This window comes from Lampris incognitus, chromosome 13 (genome assembly GCF_029633865.1).
Source record: "Lampris incognitus isolate fLamInc1 chromosome 13, fLamInc1.hap2, whole genome shotgun sequence".
Classification (NCBI taxonomy): domain Eukaryota; kingdom Metazoa; phylum Chordata; class Actinopteri; order Lampriformes; family Lampridae; genus Lampris; species Lampris incognitus.
Window position 1 is genome coordinate 51,591,875 of NC_079223.1, and position 25,381 is coordinate 51,617,255.

Here is a 25,381-nt window from a genome sequence, read left to right on the forward strand (position 1 = left end):
CTACGAAGAAGGACGCGTGTGTGTACCAGGGTTTTCTATCCTAATGGGGACCAAATGTCCCCATTAGGATAGAAAACCCAGAAACCACCTGCCTTGTGGGGCATTTTATGGGGCCCCACAAGTAAAAGGGTCTATTTTAGGGTTAGGACTTGGTTTTAGGGTTAAGGTTAGAGTTAGGGTTAGGTTAAGGTTAGGCTAAGGGTTAGGAAATGAATGTAGTCAATGAGGGGGCCCCACAAGTATAGATTTGTGAGTGTGTGTGTGTGTGTGTGTGTGTGTGTGTGTGTGTGTGTGTGTGTGTGTGTGTGTGTGTGTGTGTGTGTGTGTGTGTGTGTGTGTGTGTGTGTGTGTGTGTGTGTGTGTGTGTGTGTGGCTACCAAGATAGTCTCATATTGGATGGACAGACTGAGGAAGCTTTCATTCCCTCAGAAAGAAAGGTCCCTTTCTCTGATGGGCTTTGGGTCCTGCCATGGGCGCGTGGCTGCAGTGTCTGTGTTGTCGAGGCGACGCAGAGGGTTGCAAAGCTGCACCGTGAGTACACACACTTGCTTTCCAAACCGGAAACGCTGCATGAGCATGGGTGCAAGTGCCCTTCACATTTGTCAGATACCTTCGTTCCAGTAAGTAACAGCACGCTGTTGGTGTTCCAGGTCCAGTCCGGTCTGACGGCAGCCTGGAGGGGCCAACAAAAAGTCACTAAGGGCGGTGCTGACAAGGTGCCCAGATAAGTAGAATGTCCCCTCTTGTGTTCAGGGACACACTATCTGTTCCCTTGTCCCCTGTGTGGTTCATCCATCCACCCATCCATCCATCCACCCATCCATCCATCCCAACCAGGGTCGCAGCATGCTGGAGCCTACCCCAGCAGCCACTGGGCGGCAGGCAGGGAGACACCTGAACAGGCCGCCAGTCCACCACAGGGCCCACACACACCTACACACACACACACCTACACACACACACACACACACACACACACACACACACACACACACACACACACACACACCTACACACACACACACACACACACACACACACACACACCTACACACACACACCTACACACACACACACACACACACACACACACACACACCTACACACACACACACACACACACACACACACACACCTACACACCTACACACACACACACACCTACACACCTACACACACACCTACACACACACACACACACACACACACACCTAGGGACAGTTTAGTACAGCCGAGTCACCTGACCTACATGTCTTTGAGTCACCTGACCTACATGTCTTTGAGTCACCTGACCTACATGTCTTTGAGTCACCTGACCTACATGTCTTTGAGTCACCTGACCTACAGGTCTTTGAGTCACCTGACCTACAGGTCTTTGAGTCACCTGACCTACATGTCTTTGAGTCACCTGACCTACATGTCTTTGAGTCACCTGACCTACATGTCTTTGAGTCACCTGACCTACAGGTCTTTGAGTCACCTGACCTACATGTCTTTGAGTCACCTGACCTACATGTCTTTGAGTCACCTGACCTACATGTCTTTGAGTCACCTGACCTACATGTCTTTGAGTCACCTGACCTACATGTCTTTGAGTCACCTGACCTACATGTCTTTGAGTCACCTGACCTACATGTCTTTGAGTCACCTGACCTACATGTCTTTGAGTCACCTGACCTACATGTCTTTGAGTCACCTGACCTACATGTCTTTGAGTCACCTGACCTACATGTCTTTGAGTCACCTGACCTACATGTCTTTGAGTCACCTGACCTACATGTGTTTGGACTGTGGGAGGAAACCCACGCAGACACGACCCGGGATGACCCCCTCCCCCCCCCCCCGGGGTTAGAGCACAGGATCTTCTTGTTGTGAGGCTCCCGCGCTAGCCGCTGCACCACCATGCCGCCCTGTGTGGTTCAGTGTGAGGTCACATATGAGGTCACTCAGAAAGTTGAGCGAGTTCATCTGGACGCTGCGTCCCTGACAGAACCAGAGGGCTTTGTTTATGTTGGGACCTGCACTAATAAAACTACCACACGAGGCGTGCAGGGCGGAGTTCATACCTTGGGTAAACTGGGTAAGATAAGAGGCATTATGATGGGGTAAATCTGTGTTCCCTCAAGGAAGATACCCGTTACTACTGAGCTCCAGCCGGCATTTCAATCACGAGCCACACGGGGGGGGGGTCTGAGGGCAGTTACAATCACGAGCCACACAGGGGGGGGGGGGTCTGGGGGCAGTTAGAATCACGAGCCACACAGGGGGGGGGGTCTGAGGGCAGTTAGAATCACGAGCCACACGGGGGGGGGGGGTGGGGGGTCTGAGGGCAGTTGCATGGTGGAGTTTAAGTTGGCAGCAATGCCAGAAGATAGCAGAGTGTAGCCATGTTTGGGGTCAAGGAGCCGGCCCTGAACGAGCTCCATAAAAGGCCCTGGCTGCTCTCACTGCTTTACACAGTGCAGGTCTCTGTGGTGCTCGGCCTCCGTCACAGCCACTTCCCTCTGCCTCCGCTCGTCTCCGGGACCATGGCTTGGTCTTGGTGCCTGGTTGTATTCGTGGCTGTTTTAACTCTGCTGCTGGTTTTGCAGGCAAAACTCCGGATATCGCTGGAGGGCCGCAGAGGGCCCCCCAGCCTGCCTGCCCTCCCAATCATTGGGAGCCTGCTGAGTCTACGAAGCGCACGCCAGCCGCACCTGCTTTTTCAAGACCTGCAAGCAAAATATGGACCGACGTATTCTCTGATGCTGGGCTCTCACCAAGCCGTCATTGTGAACCACTACACACACGCCAAAGAAGTCTTGCTGAAGAAGGGAAAGATCTTCGCAGGAAGACCGAGAACTGTGGGTGAACAAATCTATTTTTCAGTTTAATACTTCAAACCCTCTTCTTACTCCTGTCTTCTTCTGCTCTTTGTGAACAGTGGCACCTGCACAACATGTTGCGGTGTGACCAAAGAGGGAGCAGTGATTTTTGGGTGGTGGCACTCAGATTGGTGGAGTCTATTCTTTACAATATAACTTGCAGCTCAAATTGTTCAGTGGCGCCCCCTGAAATTTTTCATAGGGGTGGCCAAATGGGGCCACTGCAAATCTTGGGGTGGCCCACCAAAACCAAAAGCCATGACTGCCTTTCAGGAAGTCCATCATGCTGTGGCAGTATTCCGTATAGGCTAGCGGAAAACTGTCAAGTTAAGGAATCGCACTCTGAAAAACTTTGGCTTCTTATTTTCACAGTTAATGTTACTGAATAGACCAATACGGACGGTACAGTTAACATTCTGAGTTTCAATGTGTCCTGTATCTGTACACATTGTAGCAGGTTAGACGATTCCTTGTTACATTGTGTATGTCCAGACATGAAAAATGAAAATGTCAGATAGAAGCCAATTCTGCATAATCAGAAGCCTGTTCTGCATAATCAGAAGCCTATTCTGCATAAACAGAAGCATATTCTGCATAATCAGAAGCCTATTCTGCATAAGCAGAAGCATATTCTGCATAATCAGAAGCCTATTCTGCATAATCAGAAGCCTATTCTGCATAATCAGAAGCCTGTTCTGCATAATCAGAAGCATATTCTGCATAATCAGAAGCCTATTCTGCATAATCAGAAGCATATTCTGCATAATCAGAAGCCTATTCTGCATAATCAGAAGCCTGTTCTGCATAAGCAGAAGCCTATTCTGCATAAGCAGAAGCCTATTCTGCATAATCAGAAGCCTGTTCTGCAAAATCAGAAGCATATTCTGCAAAATCAGAAGCCTTTTCTGCATAATCAGAAGCATATTCTGCATAAGCAGAAGCCTATTCTGCATAATCAGAAGCCTGTTCTGCATAAGCAGAAGCCTATTCTGCATAAGCAGAAGCCTATTCTGCATAATCAGAAGCCTGTTCTGCATAATCAGAAGCATATTCTGCATAATCAGAAGCCTATTCTGCATAATCAGAAGCATATTCTGCATAAGCAGAAGCCTATTCTGCATAATCAGAAGCCTGTTCTGCATAATCAGAAGCCTGTTCTGCATAATCAGAAGCATATTCTGCATAAGCAGAAGCCTATTCTGCATAATCAGAAGCCTGTTCTGCATAATCAGAAGCCTATTCTGCATAATCAGAAGCATATTCTGCATAATCAGAAGCCTGTTCTGCATAATCAGAAGCCTATTCTGCATAATCAGAAGCCTATTCTGCATATGCAACTCGTGGCTGGGGGGCCCAGCGGGGGGGCCAGGGATAGTATCAGGGTGGCCATGGCCACCCCTGGCCACCCCTTGGGGGCGCCACTGACATTGTTGTGGAGTCAAGAGGAGATGTCTATTGGTAAATTAAAGCAGATGACTCGTTGGACAGTGAGTCCTGTGAAGTCAGGTTGTGACTGCGCAGGAGCTGAGGTGTGGTGTCTGACGGCTCTGAGCGAGGTAATGACCTCTCTGGGAACAAGATCAGGCTATGTAAGTGGAAGGCCTCTTGCAAGAGTTGTAGGAATGCTGATATGAGATCATTAAGGTTATAATTAAGTGCTTATCATCATGTTATTTGGCAACTAACACAAATTCGGCATCTATATATTTTTTTTAAACTTTAAGATGGGGAAGTCGCAGTGGAAGTGGCCGTGTATGTATGACCCCGGGTGCCCTTACAGCCTCTCTGGTGTGACTATAATGCATGTGTGATCCAGGTGACCACAGACTTGCTAACCAGAGGCGGGAAAGACATCGCTTTTGCAGACTGGAGCGCCAGCTGGAGGTTGCAGAGGAAGATTGTCCATGGAGCGTTGCACATGTTCGGAGAGGGATCAGCCTCCATTGAGAAGATCAGTGAGTAGATGGTCGTTCACTCATGTCATCAGCGCTTTGGAGACACAGCCCTGGTCTGCTGTAGCGGGGCCCCAAATCCACTGCTTTCCCTCAGTGTCCCCAACTGTCCCGGATTCTACTTTCAGCTGTCCCAGACTGAACTACCACGGGCCCAAACTGAGTTCTTCTTCATTCCACATAACAAATATCGTTTAATAACGTAGAGTCAGTAACTCGCATCACTACATGGACTCACTGGGTCCGCCATGGACGCTCTGCTAGTCTGTCTGTGCTGTAGGACGTCCCAACCAGAAAGAACCTTCATTTCTCATCCACCACTTTGTTCTGCCTACCGCCCTCCGTCTACTCGTTAACTCCACCTCTCTCTCTCTCTCTAGCTCTCTCTCGCTCTCTCTCTCTCTCTCTCTCTAGCTCTCTCTCGCTCTCTCTCTCTCGCTCTCTCGCTCTCTCTCTCGCTGTCTCTCTCTCTCGCGAGAGAGAGGAATGACGTCACTGCCCTGAGGCTGGTTATTGTTAGTGGTGTCAGAAGGTCTGATGACGTCACTGTCCTGAGGCTGGTTATTATTAGTGGTGTCAGAAGAACTGGTGACGTCACTGTCCTGAGGCTGGTTATTATTAGTGGTGTCAGAAGATCTGGTGACGTCACTGTCCTGAGGCTGGTTATTATTAGTGGTGTCAGAAGAACTGGTGACGTCACTGTCCTGAGGCTGGTTATTGTTAGTGGTGTCAGAAGAACTGGTGACGTCACTGTCCTGAGGCTGGTTATTGTTAGTGGTGTCAGAAGGTCTCATGACGTCACTGTCCTGAGTCTGGTTATTATTAGTGGTGTCAGAAGAACTGGTGACGTCACTGTCCTGAGGCTGGTTATTGTTAGTGGTGTCAGAAGGTCTGATGACGTCACTGTCCTGAGGCTGGTTATTATTAGTGGTGTCAGAAGAACTGGTGACGTCACTGTCCTGAGGCTGGTTATTATTAGTGGTGTCAGAAGAACTGGTGACGTCACTGCCCTGAGGCTGGTTATTGTTAGTGGTGTCAGAAGGTCTCATGACGTCACTGTCCTGAGTCTGGTTATTATTAGTGGTGTCAGAAGAACTGGTGACGTCACTGTCCTGAGGCTGGTTATTGTTAGTGGTGTCAGAAGGTCTCATGACGTCACTGTCCTGAGTCTGGTTATTATTAGTGGTGTCAGAAGAACTGGTGACGTCACTGTCCTGAGGCTGGTTATTGTTAGTGGTGTCAGAAGGTCTGATGACGTCACTGTCCTGAGGCTGGTTATTATTAGTGGTGTCAGAAGAACTGGTGACGTCACTGTCCTGAGGCTGGTTATTATTAGTGGTGTCAGAAGAACTGGTGACGTCACTGCCCTGAGGCTGGTTATTGTTAGTGGTGTCAGAAGGTCTCATGACGTCACTGTCCTGAGTCTGGTTATTATTAGTGGTGTCAGAAGAACTGGTGACGTCACTGTCCTGAGGCTGGTTATTGTTAGTGGTGTCAGAAGGTCTCATGACGTCACTGTCCTGAGGCTGGTTATTATTAGTGGTGTCAGAAGAACTGGTGACGTCACTGTCCTGAGGCTGGTTATTGTTAGTGGTGTCAGAAGGTCTCATGACGTCACTGTCCTGAGTCTGGTTATTATTAGTGGTGTCAGAAGAACTGGTGACGTCACTGTCCTGAGGCTGGTTATTGTTAGTGGTGTCAGAAGGTCTCATGATGTCACTGTCCTGAGGCTGGATATATTTAGTGGTGTCAGAAGGTCTGATGACATCACTGTCCTGAGGCTGGTTATGATTAGTGGTGTTAGAAGGTCTGATGACGTCACTGTCCTGAGGCTGGTTATGATTAGTGGTGTTGGAAGGTCTAGTGTTAGTCTATTGAGCGTCAGGACCAGTTGACTGAGGGGATTCTTCTCTATGTCCATCATTTGGCTTTTGAGGGATTTATAATGACAGGATTTGGGGTCACAAATGTTTAGGTGTTTCCAGAACTGAATGGCTCTTTTTTCAATGTGAATTATTAAGAGTATTGGCCTAATTCTGCTCTGGGAGAGTCTCTGGGAGACTTCCTCTTACAAAATTCTGCATGCAGGGTTTCGACTGATGTTTTTCCCATTTTCCGAATTCGTGTTTTGTGAGAGGACCCCAAACCTCGCTGCCATGTAGTGCAGTTGGCTCAATCACTGATGGGAATATTTTGAGCCGGGTCCTAACTGGGATGGCAGCACGTGTTGACTTTTGGATGGCATGGAAAGCCCTTCTTGCCTTCTCTTTCACTTCATTAAGGGCCTAGTTAAACTGTCCAGTGGACCTGATCTTCAACCCTAGGTATGTGTAGTTAGTTGGTTGTTGGATTTTAGTTATTCCTAGGGTGGAACTATCTCTCTGTCTCCTCTCCTCTGTCTCTGTCTCTGTCTCTCCCTCTCCTCCCTGTCTCTCTCGCTCTCTCTCGCTACTCTCTCTCCTCTCCCTCTCCTCTCTCAACCACTCTCTCTCCCTCTCTACCTCTCTCTACCCCTCTCTCCCTTTCTCTGTCTCTCTCTCCTCCCTTGCTACATCGCTCTATGTCCTCTGTCTCTCTCGCTCTGCCCCTCCGTCATCTGTCTCTCTCTCTCTGTCTCTCTCTACCTCTCTCTCCGTCTCTCTCTCTACCTCTCTCTCCTCTCTTTCGCTCCTCTCTCGACCTCTCTCTCCTCTCGACCTCTCTCTCCTCTCCCTCTCCTCTCTCCACCACTCTCTCTACCTCTCTCTGTCTCTCTCTACCTCTCTCTCCTCTCACTCTCCTCTCTCTCGCTCCTCTCTCTTCTCTCTCCCTCTCCTCTCTCCACCACTCTCTCTACCTCTCGCTGTCTCTCTCTACCTTTCTCTCTACCTCTCTCTCCGTCTCTCACTCCCCTCTCTCTCCTCTCTCTCACTCCTCTCTCTTCTCTCTCCCTCTCCTCTCTCCACCACTCTCTTTACCTCTCGCTGTCTCTCTCTACCTCTCTCTGTCTCTCTCTACCTCTCTCTCCTCTCTCTCGCTCCTCTCTCTTCTCTCTCCCTCTCCTCTCTCCACCACTCTCTCTACCTCTCGCTGTCTCTCTCTACCTTTCTCTCTCCGTCTCTCTCTCCTCTCACTCCCCTCTCTCTCCTCTCTCTCGCTCCTCTCTCTTCTCTCTCCCTCTCCTCTCTCCACCACTCTCTCTACCTCTCGCTGTCTCTCTCTACCTCTCTCCGTCTCTCTCTCCTCTCACTCCCCTCTCTCTCGCTCCTCTCTCTTCTCTCTCCCTCTCCTCTCTCCACCACTCTCTCTACCTTTCTCTCTGTCTCTCTCCGTCTCTCTCTCCTCTCACTCCCCTCTCTCTCGCTCCTCTCTCTTCTCTCTCCCTCTCCTCTCTCCACCACTCTCTACCTCTCGCTGTCTCTCTCTACCTCTCTCCGTCTCTCTCTCCTCTCACTCCCCTCTCTCTCCTCTCTCTCGCTCCTCTCTCTTCTCTCTCCCTCTCCTCTCTCCACCACTCTCTTTACCTCTCGCTGTCTCTCTCTACCTCTCTCTCCTCTCACTCCCCTCTCTCTCTCTCGCTCCTCTCTCTTCTCTCTCCCTCTCCTCTCTCCACCACTCTCTCTACCTCTCGCTGTCTCTCTCTACCTTTCTCTCTCCGTCTCTCTCTCCTCTCACTCCCCTCTCTCTCCTCTCTCTCGCTCCTCTCTCTTCTCCCTCCCTCTCCTCTCTCCACCACTCTCTTTACCTCTCGCTGTCTCTCTCTACCTCTCTCTCCGTCTCTCTCTCATCTCACTCCCCTCTCTCTCGCTCCTCTCTCTTCTCTCTCCCTCTCCTCTCTCCACCACTCTCTTTACCTCTCGCTGTCTCTCTCTACCTCTCTCTCCGTCTCTCTCTACCTCTCGCTGTCTCTCTCTACCTCTCTCTCCGTCTCTCTCTACCTCTCTCCGTCTCTCTCTACCTCTCTCCATCTCTCTCTACCTCTCACTCTCCTCTCTCTCGCTCCTCTCTCTTCTCTCTCCCTCTCCTCTCTCCACCACTCTCTTTACCTCTCGCTGTCTCTCTCTACCTCTCTCTCCTCTCACTCCCCTCTCTCTCTCTCTCGCTCCTCTCTCTTCTCTCTCCCTCTCCTCTCTCCACCACTCTCTCTACCTCTCGCTGTCTCTCTCTACCTTTCTCTCTCCGTCTCTCTCTCCTCTCACTCCCCTCTCTCTCGCTCCTCTCTCTTCTCTCTCCCTCTCCTCTCTCCACCACTCTCTCTACCTCTCGCTGTCTCTCTCTACCTTTCTCTCTCCGTCTCTCTCTCTACCTCTCTCTCACTCCTGTCTCTACCTATTAGCGTTTAGCAAAGAGCCTTTTTCGGGGGCCCCCTTGCTTTGTCGCAGGGTTGTTCAGTCACCCCAGTACTGAGGTGACTGCGGGGGTTTCGTGCCGTCACGCGGGTCTCCTGCTTGTGTGCGTGTAAGCGCTCCTGTGACGTCGTGTAGAGCTCGTGCCGGTGCCGCCTCCCATTTTTGGAATTCTAACAGCTAACAATTAAAATGATTTATATATTTCATGACGTGTAAACGTAATAATTTCATTTGTGACGAAACGTTTCTCTAGTGTCTCAGCACTGTCCCAGACACCGTGTCTCTGTCCCCAGGTGCCACTGCCATTGTGGGGGGGACAGCGGACATCCTTGACTTGGAGCGCTGGCTGCGGGCACGGCCTTGTTTCCCCCCGTTTAATTCACCAAATCCATTTCACGCCAGATTGGGGATACTAATGAAAGCTATTACTGACTTATCTTGAAAATAAAATGGCTGATGAAATAATAATTATTAATAAATGATAATTGATAAAATAATTCATAATTTAATTATGTCTAAATAAAAACAAACATCAATTCAACAGCCTCCAAAATCTGAATTCATATTCAAAAATGTAACCTACTGTCATCATCTCCTAGTACCCGTTTCCCACAGCTAGGATTCGACCTGATGAAATGTTCTTCAAGCGCTAAACATCGTATTTACATTAAACGTTGGTGTCATTTGATGGAGCAAAAGACTCTGTTGACGTCAGCTGCGTCTTAGACACGATCAGCACTCCGTTTTCTGGACAAGATGCACGTGCAGGGTGTGCATGTGGTCCGCACCTGCATCTGTGTACCCATGTATAGATGTATATAGTATATCAATGTATATGAATGTATTTCATTTCGATCAAACAAATGAAATTAAATGACTGCATTTCTAAAGCACTTTCAAGTCTGAGGATGGCCATCAATCAATCAATCAATCAATCAATCAATCTATCTATCTATCTATCTATCTATCTATCTATCTATCTATCTATCTATCTATCTATCTATCTATCTATCTATCTATCTATCTATCTATCTATCTATCTATCTATCTATCTATCTATCTATCTATCTAAAATCTAATCTTCCATCATCCCTTCATCCCTTCCTCTCGGTCCAGTCTGCCAGGAGGCCCAGTCGCTGTGTGGCTTCCTGTCTGAGTGGACGCGCAGTGGCCTGGCCCTCAACCTGTCTCCAGAACTCACCCGAGCCGTCACCAACGTCATCTGCTGCCTGTGCTTCAACTCCTCCTACCGCAAAGGGGACCCCGAGTTTGAGGCCATGCTGCAATTCAGCCAGGGAATCGTGGACACGGTCGCCAAGGACAGTCTGGTGGACATCTTGCCTTGGCTGCAGGTAGACGACAGAAGGCTATGTTTTGTCTGTAAATAGGATTAATAAATGAGCAATAGCGCACTTATAAACGCTTAGAACACACTTGTTAACATTAGCAGACAGTAAAAATAAATATTAATAACATCAGGGGACAATTAACAATTACTAAAATTACGAACCCCAATTCCAATGAAGTTGGGATGTTGTGTAAAACGTGAATAAGAACACAATAGAATGACTGGCAAATCCTTTTCCACCTATATTCAGTTGAATACACTACAAAGACAAGATATTTAATGTTCAAACTGATAAACTTTATTGTTTTTTTTGCAAATATTCACTCATTGTGAATGTGATGCCTGCAACACGTTCCAAAGAAGCTGGGACAGGGGCATGTTCACCACTGTGTTACACCACCTTCCCTTTTAACAACACTCAATAAGCGTTTGGGAACTGAGGACACTACTTGTTGAGGCTTTGTAGGTGGAATTCTTTCCCATTCTTGCTTGATGTACGACTTCAGTTGCTCAACAGTCCGGGTTCTCCCTTGTTGTATTGTGTGCTTCATGATGCGCCACACATGTTCACTGGGAGACAGGTCTGGACTGCAGGCAGGCCAGTCCAGTACCCACACTCTTTTACTACGAAGCCCCGCTGGTGTAACACGTGCAGAATGTGGCTTGGCATTGTCTTGCTGAAATAAGCAGGGACGTCCCTGAAAAAGACGTCGCTTGGATGGCAGCATATGTTGCTCCAAAACCTGTATGTACCTTTCAGCATTAATGGGGCCTTCACAGATGTGCAAGCTACCCACAATGCCATGGGCACTAACACACCCCCATACCATCACAGATGCTGGCTTTTGGACTTTGCGCTGATAACAATCAGGATGGTCCTTTTCCTCTTTAGCCCGGAGGACACGGGTAACTTGCACATCTGTGAAGGCACCATTAAGGCACTAAAGGGTCCGACCCGTTAGCCAAGGGCTACCGAGCCTATTCGTCCGTGATCGTTACAATATTCACCTTTCTAAGCCACCTGCTATTGTTCACAAGTGAGTTAATAATAACAAGCGTTTATAAGTACCTTATGATCCATTAATCACACACAGTTTACAGCTACCTGTCGTTAAGTGTTATGAGCAAAAGTGAAGAAGAAAAAAAAATCACCTTTGAAACAACAAAGTTTTGGCTGCTTTCTTTCAGATTTTTCCCAACGCAGACCTGCGCCTGTTGAAGGAGTGCGTGTCAAGGAGAGACAGTCTTCTGCAGAAGAAATACGATGAGCATAATGTAAACTACCAGAAAAGCATTTTAAACTAGAAAAATGCTTTCCACAGAAAAAGCGTGTGAATGCTGAGCTGCTGAAAAAAATCGCGAAAGCATTGCTGAAAATGGATGAATAGGAAAAGTCAGAAAGTCACTAGCCCACCTGACATACCTGGAAACTGAAATGTGAAATGGCTGAATATTTTAGAAGTTTTAAAGGTATAAAAAAACTGAAAAATTTGCCATAATGTGCTAAATACATGAATAGTTTGATTGTTGGAAACTGAAATGTGTGTAGAATGAGACGAGGGGTTGAATGAGAGGAGGGGAAGTGATGAAGATGAAGAGCGATGAAGAGGAAGGGTAGTGACGAAGAAGAAGGGTATTGATGAAGATGAAGAGTAGCGATGAAGAGGAAGGGTAGTGATGAAGAGTAGTGATGAAGAGGAAGGGTAGGAAGGAGGGTAAGAAGGTTGTAGGAAGGAAGGAAGGTAGGTAGGAAGGTAAGAAGGTTGTAGGAAGGAAGGTATTAAGGTTGTAGGAAGGTAGGAAAGACGGTAGGAAGCAAGGTAGGAAGGTTGTAGGAAGGAAGAAAGGTAGGTAGGAAGGAAGGTAGGAAGATTGTAGGAAGGTAGGAAGGCAGGAAGGTTGTGGGAAGGAAGGTAGGAAGGAAGGAAGGTAGGAAGGAAGGTAAGAAGGTTGTAGGAAGGTAGGAAGGCAGGAAGGTTGTGGGAAGGAAGGTAGGAAGGAAGGAAGGTAGGAAGGAAGGTAAGAAGGTTGTAGGAAGGAAGGTAGTAAGGTTGTAGGAAGGTAGGAAAGACGGTAGGAGGCAAGGTAGGAAGGTTGTAGGAAGGAAGGTAGGAAGGTTGAAGAGGGAGGAAGAGCAGTTAAGAAGTGGCAGAAGCTGATCAAATCTACCAGGTGTTGAGAGTTGAGAGTAATTAGCCTGGCAGTTGAGTTTCAATTTGATATGTGACGTCACAATAGGACTGAACATTCTAACAGGCAGTGTATGGCAGAATTGCTAAACTTTAGAGCTGAATTGTTCAAAAACTATACCATATTTTTAAAATCTGAATATGATTCTGAAAGAGCCGAATGTCCTGAACTGTTTAAGCTTTAAATGGGGGTTCTAGCTCAAAAAATGAAGGAGGAGATACTGTTCAAAGGTGATGAGGGTTTCAACCTTTCCCCATAGACTTCCATTGTTTTGAAAAAGAAGAAAAAGCTTAATATGCCTAAAAGTATAAAAGATTTTAAAAAAAGCCGAAATGTGAGCCTTAATGGGCTTAAATAGACGAAAATTTTGATACCTGAATGGTTTTAGTGGCTAAAAGTATGAAGGAGTAAAAGAGGTGGAAAGGTTGCAAAAGTCCCCCATTGACTCCCATTCAAAAAATGGCTGAAAAAAGTTGAATATTTCAAAAGTTCAAAAGGTATGAAAAATTTGAAAGGGGATCACTAATATCCTTAATGAGTTGAGCATTTGATAGTTGAATGGTTTCAGTAGCTAAAAGTATGAAGGAGCTACAAAGTGTCAAAAAATGGGTGGAAGAAAAATAAATAAATAAAGAACTGCAAAGCAATAGTGTGAATGCCCCCAGCACTCACACTAATTATTATTTTCATGGGTTAGCATGAGCAGACATTGAGGTTTACGAATAAAACCCACCATTTGTCCATGTCTGCATAACATTACTCAATATTCGAGACTATGTAAGGAAACTTGTTCTCAACTTGCTGATATAGACTCTTGTGGGGTCTGCATTTCACGTTACAGCGATTAGGAGGAGTTTTGGATTGTTTGGCCTTGCGCGTCTCCCTGTGGACAAACGTGGTAGTGTTTCACTTTAGAACGACAATTTCACATAAGCATTGCCTCTTGTCAAAAAAGATCCCCATTCGCCCTCTGGTGGATGGTGTAGAGAAAAGCGAGATGTAGCGGTGTTTCGGGGGAAAAAAGAAGCTGTTTGTTAGATATATAGCCATGACGTAATGTATCTCTAGTTGTGCCTGTGTAGCCCATGTTTGTGCAGTAAATTGTTCTGTCAGATTTCACGGGGAATCTGAACTGGAGATAAGTTTTCGGAATCATTATGTAACCGAGCATATTTCCGCCCGCTGCTGGATTCGAACCAACTTTGTACTGCACCACGAGGCGACATCGATAACTGCTTGACTAAAGAGGGCCGACCCTCTGGCCAGTCGGCCTTTTAGTAGTTTACAGTAGTCATCCTCTCCCGGAGGCGCGCCGTCGCGCTTCTTTATTCCCGCGCTCTAAAGAGACTTATGAGGAGATCTGCACGCTTCCAGACACCATCGCTACCACCAATGTAACCGAGCATATTTCCGCCCGTTGCGGGATTCGATCTAGCGGTGTACTGCACCACGAAGCGACATCGCCAACCACTCGACTAAAGGGGACCGACCCTCTGGCCGACCAGCTAGTGAGTCTTTTGTTAGTTATATATAATCTTGCCTCTGCTGGTCTCATTTGGCTTTGTTGGTCAAAATCAAACAGATTACTAAAGAACAAGCGAAAAACTCCCCGAAGCAGCTTTAAACTACAAGCCAGCCACGCTTTTTCAAAGTGGGGATCAAGATTGATATATTAGAAAATAGTCCTCAAAATCTTCTAAAAGTAAACTGATAGGATGTCGCTTTCTGCCAAGTTCCTGTGTTGCAAAAAGCTGTAAATTAGTAAACTGTAAGTCTAAGAGTATGCTCTTAGATCATAGAGATATGATCTTGGAGATAGAAGATAATCTACCCTCGGAAAACTCCTAAAAAGATTAAACTACACGGGCGTCCTCTCCAGCTGTGACTAGTGAACAAGTTTTCCTTCTTTGCTCTGTTGGCATCACACACGTATATTAGTCAACATCCATCCATCCATCCGTTATCCAAGCCGCGTATCCTACGTAGGGTCATGGGGATGCTGGAGCCTATCCCAGCAGTCATTAGGCGGCAGGCGGGGAGAGATCCTGGACAGGCCGCCAGGCCATCACAGGGCCGCCACATTCACATAGGGACAATTTAGTATTGCTGATTCTCCTGACCTACATGTCTTTGGACTGTGGGAGGAAACCGAAGCACCCGGAGGAAAACCACGCAGACATGGGAAGAACATGCAAACTCCACACAGAGGATGACCCGGGATGACCCCCCCCCCCAAGGTGGGACTACCCCGGGGCTCGAACCCAGGACCCTCTTGCTGTGAAGCGACCGCACTAACCACAGTCTATCAGTATATACAGTACACCACTCAACATTTGAGTGATTTCTTTACCTGGGTTACTGAGCTTGATAGGATATTCTACTGTTTCTTCTGTCTTGTTACTAGTGATAGGATACTCTACTGTTTCTGCTGTCTTGTTACTAGTGATAGGATACTCTACTGTTTCTTCTGTCTTGTTACTAGTGATAGGATACTCTACTGTTTCCTCTGTCTTGTTACTAGTGATAGGATACTCTACTGTTTCCTCTGTCTTGTTACTAGTGATAGGAAACTCTACTGTTTCTTCTGTCTTGTTACTAGTGATAGGATACTCTACTGTTTCTTCTGTCTTGTTACTAGTGATAGGATACTCTACTGTTTCCTCTGTCTTGTTACTAGTGATAGGATACTCTACTGTTTCCTCTGTCTTGTTACTAGTGATAGGAAACTCTACTGTTTCTTCTGTCTTGTTACTAGTGATAGGATACTCTACTGTTTCTTCTGTCTTGTTACTAGTGATAGGATACTCTACTGTTTCTTCTGTCTTGTTACTAGTGATAGGATACTGTACTGTTTCCTCTGTCTTGTTACTAGTGATAGGATACTCTACTGTTTCTTCTGTCTTGTTACTAGTGAGATGATACTCTACTGTTTCTTCTGCCTTGTTACTAGTGATAGGATACTCTACTGTTTCTTCTGTCTTGTTACTAGTGATAGGAAACTCTACTGTTTCTTCTGTCTTGTTACTAGTGATAGGATACTCTACTGTTTCTTCTGTCTTGTTACTAGTGATAGGATACTCTACTGTTTCTTCTGTCTTGTTACTAGTGATAGGATACTCTACTATTTCTTCTGTCTTGTTACTAGTGATAGGATATTCTACTGTTTCTTCTATCTTGTTACTAGTAATAGGATACTCTACTGTTTCTTCTGTCTTGTTACTAGTGATAGGATACTGTACTGTTTCCTCTGTCTTGTTACTAGTGATAGGATACTCTACTGTTTCTTCTGTCTTGTTACTAGTGAGAGGATACTCTACTGTTTCTTCTGCCTTGTTACTAGTGATAGGATACTCTACTGTTTCTTCTGTCTTGTTACTAGTGATAGGAAACTCTACTGTTTCTTCTGTCTTGTTACTAGTGATAGGATACTCTACTGTTTCTTCTGTCTTGTTACTAGTGATAGGATACTCTACTGTTTCTTCTGTCTTGTTACTAGTGATAGGATACTCTACTGTTTCTTCTGTCTTGTTACTAGTGATAGGATACTCTACTGTTTCTTCTGTCTTGTTACTAGTGATTTACTATGCTTGCCATCGGTTACTTTATGATTTTAGCAGAGGACTATATTGTGTGCTATTGTTGCACTTCTGTGAAATTACCCTGAATATGTCTGTCAAATTGTGAAACAGAGAATGTGTGTATAGACGTTTACAGTCGTGTGTCCCTCCCCCATTCACACCAGGCAGACTACAGCGACCACGTCCAGAGAGACGTGCTGGACGCTCTTCTGAGGGCCAAACGCAGTGCTGAGAACAACAACGTGACCGAAAGCACCACAGAGACGGTTAGCCTCAGCGACGACCAAGTGCTCATGATTGTGGGCGACATCTTTGGAGCTGGAGTGGAAACCACTGCTACGGTGCTCAAATGGGCCATAGTCTACCTCATCCATCACCCAGACGTAAGGCCACGGCAGGGCAGGTGCTGCTTGATTATAGGAGTGTGTGTGTGTGTGTGTGAGAGAGACAGAGAAAGACAGAGAGAGAGACAGAGACAGAGAGACAGAGAGAGCTCTTTGTCTGGAAAACGAGTGCCTTAGCAAGTGGACATTAATCATGCATATGACAAAGACAGCAGTTACTTCCGGCTTGGTCGGGCATCCCTACAGACACAATTGGCCGTGTCTGCGGCTGGCAAGCCGGATGTGTCCTTGTTGCTGCACCAGTGCCTCCTCTGGTTGGTCGGGGCGCCTGTTCGGGGGGGGGGACTGGGGGGGAATGAGTGTAGCATGTGTGGACCCCTGGACATGAGTGTAGCATGTGTGGACCCCTGGACATGAATGTAGCATGTGTGGACCCCTGGACATGAGTGTAGCATGTGTGGACCCCTGGACATGAGTGTAGCATGTGTGGACCCCTGGACATGAGTGTAGCATGTGTGGACCCTGTGCCTTTCATTCTGTTCCTCCTGCTGAGTCAAACGCTCACAGCTGACCTGTCAGAACACTAACCCAGGTCACAGAAGAGAGAGAGAGAGAGAGAGAGAGAGAGAGAGAGAGAGAGAGAGAGAGAGAGAGAGAGAGAGAGAGAGAGAGAGAGAGAGAGAGAGAGAGAGAATGTTGAAAATCACGATTGTTTCTTTTTAAGTGAAAAACAAGAAGAAAATCAACGATTTTTGACATGATGTAAAGATCAGCCAGTCATGTTGCATTTTATGAAGCGCTGCAACAGCCACTCAAAGCGCTTTACAGTTCATTCACACACTCGATTGACAGATAGATTGATTGATATATTAATTGATTGATTGATGATGTAAAGATAAGAGCAACTTCGCCTCGCTCCATCCCCTTTCATACAAAATCAAACATGCACAACCGCTACTGACTGTTTGGTATTTAAGGTAAACTTATTTGTGTATATAAGTAGGACTTTACTATGTTGTCTATTCTACTCCTACTTACTATGCTGCCTATTCTACTCCTACTTACTATGCTGTCTATTCTACTCCTACTTACTATGCTGCCTATTCTACTCGTACTTACTATGCTGCCTATTCTACTCCTACTTACTATGCTGCCTATGCCACTCCTATTTACTATGCTGTCTATTCTACTCCTACTTACTATGCTGCCTATTCTACTCCTACTTACTATGCTGCCTATTCTACTCCTACTTACTATGCTGTCTATTCTACTCCTACTTACTATGCTGCCTATTCTACTCCTACTTACTATGCTGCCTATTCTACTCCTATTTACTATGCTGTCTATTCTACTCCTACTTACTATGCTGCCTATTCTACTCCTACTTACTATGCTGTCTATTCTACTCCTACTTACTATGCTGCCTATTCTACTCCTACTTACTATGCTGTCTATTCTACTCCTACTTACTATGCTGTCTATTCTACTCCTACTTACTATGCTGCCTATTCTACTCCTATTTACTATGCTGTCTATTCTACTCCTACTTACTATGCTGCCTATTCTACTCCTACTTACTATGTTGTCTATTCTACTCCTACTTACTATGCTGCCTATTCTACTCCTACTTACTATGCTGTCTATTCTACTCCTACTTACGATGCTGCCTATTCTACTCCTATTTACTATGCTGTCTATTCTACTACTATTTACTATGTTGTCTATTCTACTCCTATTTACTATGCTGTCTATTCTACTCCTACTTACTATGCTGCCTATTCTACTCCTACTTACTATGCTGTCTATTCTACTCCTACTTACTATGCTGTCTATTCTACTCCTACTTACTATGCTGTCTATTCTACTCCTACTTACTATGCTGCCTATTCTACTCCTATTTACTATGCTGTCTATTCTACTCCTACTCACTATGCTGCCTATTCTACTCCTACTCACTATGCTGCCTATTCTACTCCTACTTATTATGCTGTCTATTCTACTCCTACTTACTATGCTGCCTATTCTACTCCTACTCACTATGCTGCCTATTCTACTCCTACTTACTATGCTGCCTATTCTACTCCTACTTACTATGCTGTCTATTCTACTCCTACTCACTATGCTGCCTATTCTACTCCTACTTACTATGCTGCCTATTCTACTCCTACTTACTATGCTGCCTATTCTACTCCTACTTACTATGCTGCCTATTCTACTCCTACTCACTATGCTGCCTATTCTACTCCTACTTACTATGCTGCCTATTCTACTCCTACTTACTATGCTGCCTATTCTACTCCTACTTACTATGCTGCCTATTCTACTCCTATTTACTATGCTGTCTATTCTACTCCTACTTACTATGCTGTCTATTCTACTACTATTTACTATGTTGTCTATTCTACTACTATTTACTATGTTGTCTATTCTACTCCTACTTACTATGCTGTCTATTCTACTACTATATACTATGCTGTCTATTCTACTCCTACTTACTATGCTGCCTATTCTACTCCTACTCACTATGCTGCCTATTCTACTCCTACTTACTATGCTGCCTATTCTACTCCTACTTACTATGCTGCCTATTCTACTCCTACTCACTATGCTGCCTATTCTACTCCTACTTACTATGCTGCCTATTCTACTCCTACTCACTATGCTGCCTATTCTACTCCTACTTACTATGCTGTCTATTCTACTCCTACTTACTATGCTGCCTATTCTACTCCTACTTACTATGCTGTCTACTCTACTCCTACTTACTATGCTGTCTATTCTACTCCTACTTACTATGCTGTCTATTCTACTCCTACTCACTATGCTGCCTATTCTACTCCTACTTACTATGCTGTCTATTCTACTCCTACTTACTATGCTGCCTATTCTACTCCTACTTACTATGCTGTCTATTCTACTCCTATTTACTATGCTGTCTATTCTACTCCTACTTACTATGCTGTCTATTCTACTCCTACTTACTATGTTGTCTATTCTACTACTATTTACTATTCTGTCTATTCTACTACTATTTACCATGTTGTCTATTCTACTCCTACTTACTATGCTGTCTATTCTACTCCTATTTACTATGCTGTCTATTCTACTCCTACTTACTATGCTGTCTATTCTACTCCTACTTACTATGTTGTCTATTCTACTAGTATTTACTATGTTGTCTATTCTACTCCTATTTACTATTCTGTCTATTCTACTCCTACTTACTATGCTGCCTATTCTACTCCTATTTACTATGCTGCCTATTCTACTCCTACTTACTATGCTGTCTATTCTACTCCTACTTACTATGTTGTCTATTCTACTACTATTTACTATTCTGTCTATTCTACTACTATTTACTATGTTGTCTATTCTACTCCTACTTACTGTGTTGTCTATTCTACTCCTACTTACTATGCTGTCTATTCTACTCCTACTTACTATGCTGTCTATTCTACTCCTACTTACTATGCTGTCTATTCTACTCCTACTTACTATTCTGTCTATTCTACTACTATTTATTATATTGTGTATTCTACTCCTACTTACTATGTTGTCTATTCTACTACTATTTACTATTCTGTCTATTCTACTACTATTTACTATGTTGTCTATTCTACTCCTACTTACTATGCTGTCTATTCTACTCCTATTTACTGTGTTGTCTATTCTACTCCTATTTACTATGCTGCCTATTCTACTCCTACTTACTATGCTGCCTATTCTACTCCTACTTACTATGCTGCCTATTCTACTCCTACTTACTATGCTGTCTATTCTACTCCTACTTACTATGCTGTCTATTCTACTCCTACTTACTATGCTGTCTATTCTACTCCTACTTACTATGCTGTCTATTCTAGTCCTACTTACTATGCTGTCTATTCTACTCCTACTTACTATGCTGTCTATTCTACTCCTACTCACTATGCTGCCTATTCTACTCCTACTTACTATGCTGTCTATTCTACTCCTACTTACTATGCTGTCTATTCTACTCCTACTTACTATGCTGTCTATTCTACTCCTACTCACTATGCTGCCTATTCTACTCCTACTTACTATGCTGCCTATTCTACTCCTACTTACTATGTTGTCTATTCTAGTCCTACTTACTATGCTGCCTATTCTACTCCTACTTACTATGCTGTCTATTCTACTCCAGTTTACCATGCTGCCTATTCTACTCCTACTTACTATGTTGTCTATTCTACTCCTACTTACTATGCTGTCTATTCTACTCCTACTTACTATGTTGTCTATTCTACTCCTACTTACTATGCTGTCTATTCTACTCCTACTTACTATGTTGTCTATTCTACTCCTACTTACTATGCTGTCTATTCTACTCCTACTTACTATGTTGTCTATTCTACTCCTACTTACTATGTTGTCTATTCTACTCCTATTTACTATGCTGTCTATTCTACTCCTACTTACTATGCTGTCTATTCTACTCCTACTTACTATGTTGTCTATTCTACTCCTACTTACTATGCTGTCTATTCTACTCCTACTTACTATGTTGTCTATTCTACTCCTACTTACTATGTTGTCTATTCTACTCCTATTTACTATGCTGCCTATTCTACTCCTACTTACCATGTTGTCTATTCTACTCCTACTTACTATGTTGCCTATTCTTCTCCTACTTACTATGCTGTCTATTCTACTCCTGTTTACCATGCTGCCTATTCTACTCCTGTTTACTATGCTGCCTATTCTACTCCTATTTACCATGCTGTCTATTCTACTCCTACTTACTATGCTGTCTATTCTACTCCTATTTACTATGCTGTCTATTCTACTCCTACTTACTATGTTGCCTATTCTTCTCCTACTTACTATGCTGTCTATTCTACTCCTGTTTACCATGCTGCCTATTCTACTCCTGTTTACTATGCTGCCTATTCTACTCCTATTTACCATGCTGTCTATTCTACTCCTATTTACTATGCTGCCTATTCTACTCCTATTTACCATGCTGTCTATTCTACTCCTACTTACTATGCTGTCTATTCTACTCCTACTTACTATGCTGCCTATTCTACTCCTATTTACCATGCTGTCTATTCTACTCCTACTTACTATGCTGTCTATTCTACTCCAGTTTACTATGTTGTCTATTCTACTAGTATTTACTGCGTTGTCTATTCTATTCCTATTACTTTGTTGTCTATTCTACTCCAGTTTACTATGTTGTCTATTGTATTCCTGTATACTATGTTGTGTGTTCCTGAGTCATACAGTATATGCCCGGTGTCGGACCAGGAAGCGTGTTGTGTCTGCTCTACTATGTGTTGTGTTGATATATGGACGTGTGTGTGTGTGCATGTGTGCTCAGGTGCAGAGGGGTATCCAGGAAGAGCTGGACATTAAGGTGGGCTGGGGGAGGACCCCTCAGCTCAGTGACAGAGGCAGTCTGCCGTACCTGGAGGCCACCATCAAGGAGGTGTTACGTATTCGGCCGGTGGCCCCACTATTTTTCCCCCATGTGGCGCTCTCTGACACGAGGTACGTTTGCAGTAAATACTGCCCCCTGCAGACAGACACAGTAAAAACAACACGGCGCTCTTGGTTCTTGTTTTTTTTATTAGAATCCGTCAACACTAGACCTGTCATAGAAATATTAGTTCCCTATGAATGTGTCCATGAATGCTCAGTAATCCAGGTCAGGGACCCACAGGGAGGTGAACCGGTTCACCTTGATGGGACGTTTAAACGGAGGGTCTAGACGAGCTGACTCCCTGTGAATGATGAGTGGGCTTCAGTCGGAACAGCATGCAGGGTCTTTGTCCCAGCATCATGGCTGTACACCTCCAACATTTTAAAGAGAAGCAGAGTGACTTGCTTCAATAGCCGATTCCCCCTTTCCCCACATACTTCTCGCGGACCTGTCTTCACTATGTGTCCCTAACCGCTAAATGAGCAGGTCCATCTCCCATCTCCAACCTCACTTTGCAGAAATATAGGAAGCTGATTCACTTTGAAGGGCTTATTTGATGTAGTCAAAGGTATTTGGTTCGCCCATGGGGAGGAGTTCCTAGTTATATGAAGCCCAACTCCATATTCCACATAATCCTGTCGGTTCCTTCCTGCTGTAGTCTTGGTGACTTCGTGGTAAAGAAGGGAGTCCGCGTCATCATCAACCAGTGGTCTCTGAACCATGACGAGAGCGAATGGAAGGACCCGGAGCGCTTTGACCCCGGTGAGCAGAAACCACATCCTGCACTTTGTTAACTGTGGCTTGCTTGCTTGATCACTTTACCAATATAAAGACTTTAACCGGGGATGTAAACGGCCCTCTGCTTGATATGTTCCCCGAGCTTGTCTGAAAACCCATCTGAAGGAACTTTCAAACTGGCCACAGACCATACGGGTGACAGGTGCTGTTTCCTGCCGTTCGATTTAAAGGTTTACATGCGTTCTCTAGCTGGTTGTGTCTACGGCTGCTAAGCTGCCCCCCTTTGTTCATTTGAAAAGCAAACAGCCGTCTGTTTCTCTCTCCGTGAAGGTCGGTTTTTGAACAGCGATGGCACGGGTCTGGAAATGTCCTCCCCCAGCTACCTGCCGTTTGGCGCCGGGATCAGGGGATGTCTCGGGGAGGGTTTGGCCAAGATGGAACTCTTCCTCTTCCTCTCCTGGATGCTGCAGCGCTTCACTCTCGGGGTGCCAGCGGGCCAAGCATTACCCAGCCTGGAGGGCAAATTCGGGGTCATCCTTCAGCCAGTGAACTACGTGGTGACCGCCACGTCACGGCCGGGATGGGAGAACAAAGTGCGGTCGGGTGAAAACCTCCCCTGACCATTTGTTCCCCGGTTCCGTAGGAGTAAGCCACGCAGAGCACAGCTCCTCGCACGTTCTGCTTATTTGGCTTTGGCGGAAATGTTGCAAACCTACTTGTGCGCTAAGTGAATTACAAATAGCCACTAGGGCTGGGCGACACTGACAAAAGCACATAAAACCATATTTTTGAGTGAACACACAACATTGATAATGTGACGATATTTTGGGGATGGTCATTGGTGCGTTCATAAAATATTTACACACAAGAAAATATTAATAAATGATCATGAGTAATCCAGAAGATTTGAATCAAGTGCCACTGGACTTGGTATATATATAGATATAGATATAGATATATCTATATATATACCAAGTCCAGTTGCACTTGATTCAAATCTTTTGGATAACCATGACCTGGATGAATGAGAACATTCACAGACATCATGAGTAATGGGGATATGATGACCAAGCCTGTAGAGACATTCATTGTTCATGTCACTAAAACAGAGGAATAAGTTGAGAAAATGGCCTGACTTAACTGTGATGCAGCCTGTAAGACCAGGGAATGACAACATTTAAGTTATATCACCATATTTACTACTTTTTATTAATCCCCGTGGGGCAACTCTTTCTCGGCATTTAAGCCATCTTAGCTGTGTAGCTAGGAGCGGCGGGCAGCCGCTAGTGCAGCGCCCGGGGACCAACTCCAGTTCGTCTTGCCATGCCTTGCTCAGGGGCACAGACAGGAGTACTAACCCTAACATGTATGACTTTTTGATGGTGGGGGAAACCGGAGCACCCGGAGAAAACCCACCGCAGACACGGGGAGATCATGCAAACTCCACACAGAGGACGACCCCCAAGGTTGGACAACCCTGGGGTTCAAACTCTGGACCTTTTTGCTGTGAGGCGGCAGTACTAACCCACCATGCCGCCCCATATTACCAGAACCACAATCCCACAACACATCAAGTCTCGTATCAACATATCCATATTATATCCATATGTTGCCCTGCTCTACTAGTGGTGATTGCAAAGATAATCATCTGCCAGTCTAGTGTGGGTTAGTGTCTAGTGTGGATCAGTGTCTAGTGTGGGTCAGTGTCTAGTGTGGGTCAGTGTCTAGTGTGGGTCAGCGTCTAGTGTGGGTCAGCGTCTAGTGTGGGTCAGTGTCTAGTGTGGGTGAGCGTCTAGTGTGGGTCAGCGTCTAGTGTGGGTGAGCGTCTAGTGTGGATCAGCGTCTAGTGTGGGTCAGCGTCTAGTGTGGGTCAGTGTCTAGTGTGGGTCAGTGTCTAGTGTGGGTCAGTGTCTAGTGTGGGTCAGTGTCTAGTGTGGGTCAGCGTCTAGTGTGGGTCAGCGTCTAGTGTGGGTCAGCGTCTAGTGTGGGTCAGCGTCTAGTGTGGGTCAGCGTCTAGTGTGGATCAGCGTCTAGTGTGGATCAGTGTCTAGTGTGGGTCAGTGTCTAGTGTGGATCAGTTTCTAGTGTGGATCAGTGTCTAGTGTGGGTCAGTGTCTAGTGTGGGTCAGCGTCTAGTGTGGATCAGTGTCTAGTGTGGGTCAGTGTCTAGTGTGGATCAGTGTCTAGTGTAGGTCAGTGTCTAGTGTGGGTCAGTGTCTAGTGTGGGTCAGCGTCTAGTGTGGGTCAGCGTCTAGTGTGGATCAGCGTCTAGTGTGGATCAGCGTCTAGTGTGGGTCAGTGTCTACTGTGGATCAGTGTCTAGTGTGGGTCAGTGTCTAGTGTGGATCAGTTTCTAGTGTGGGTCAGTGTCTAGTGTGGGTCAATGTCTAGTGTGGATCAGTGTCTAGTGTGGGTCAGTGTCTAGTGTGGGTCAGTGTCTAGTGTGGGTCAGTGTCTAGTGTGGGTCAGTGTCTAGTGTGGATCAGTGTCTAGTGTGGGTCAGTGTCTAGTGTGGATCAGTGTCTAGTGTGGGTCAGTGTCTAGTGTGGATCAGTGTCTAGTGTGGATAAGTGTCTAGTGTGGGTCAGTGTCT

General features: G+C 45.5%; 1 protein-coding gene across 1 annotated transcript; it reads left to right on the forward strand.

Moving 5' to 3' along the window:
- The first annotated feature begins 2,528 nt into the window (after positions 1 to 2,528).
- LOC130122583 (steroid 17-alpha-hydroxylase/17,20 lyase) lies at positions 2,529 to 23,408 on the forward strand. Its single transcript, XM_056291513.1, has 8 exons — positions 2,529 to 2,843; positions 4,681 to 4,819; positions 10,261 to 10,496; positions 11,681 to 11,767; positions 16,425 to 16,643; positions 21,949 to 22,118; positions 22,709 to 22,812; positions 23,119 to 23,408. The coding sequence occupies exons 1-8, from the start codon at positions 2,529 to 2,531 to the stop codon at positions 23,406 to 23,408; spliced, it is 1,560 nt and encodes a 519-aa protein (XP_056147488.1).
- Positions 23,409 to 25,381: the final 1,973 nt, after the last annotated feature.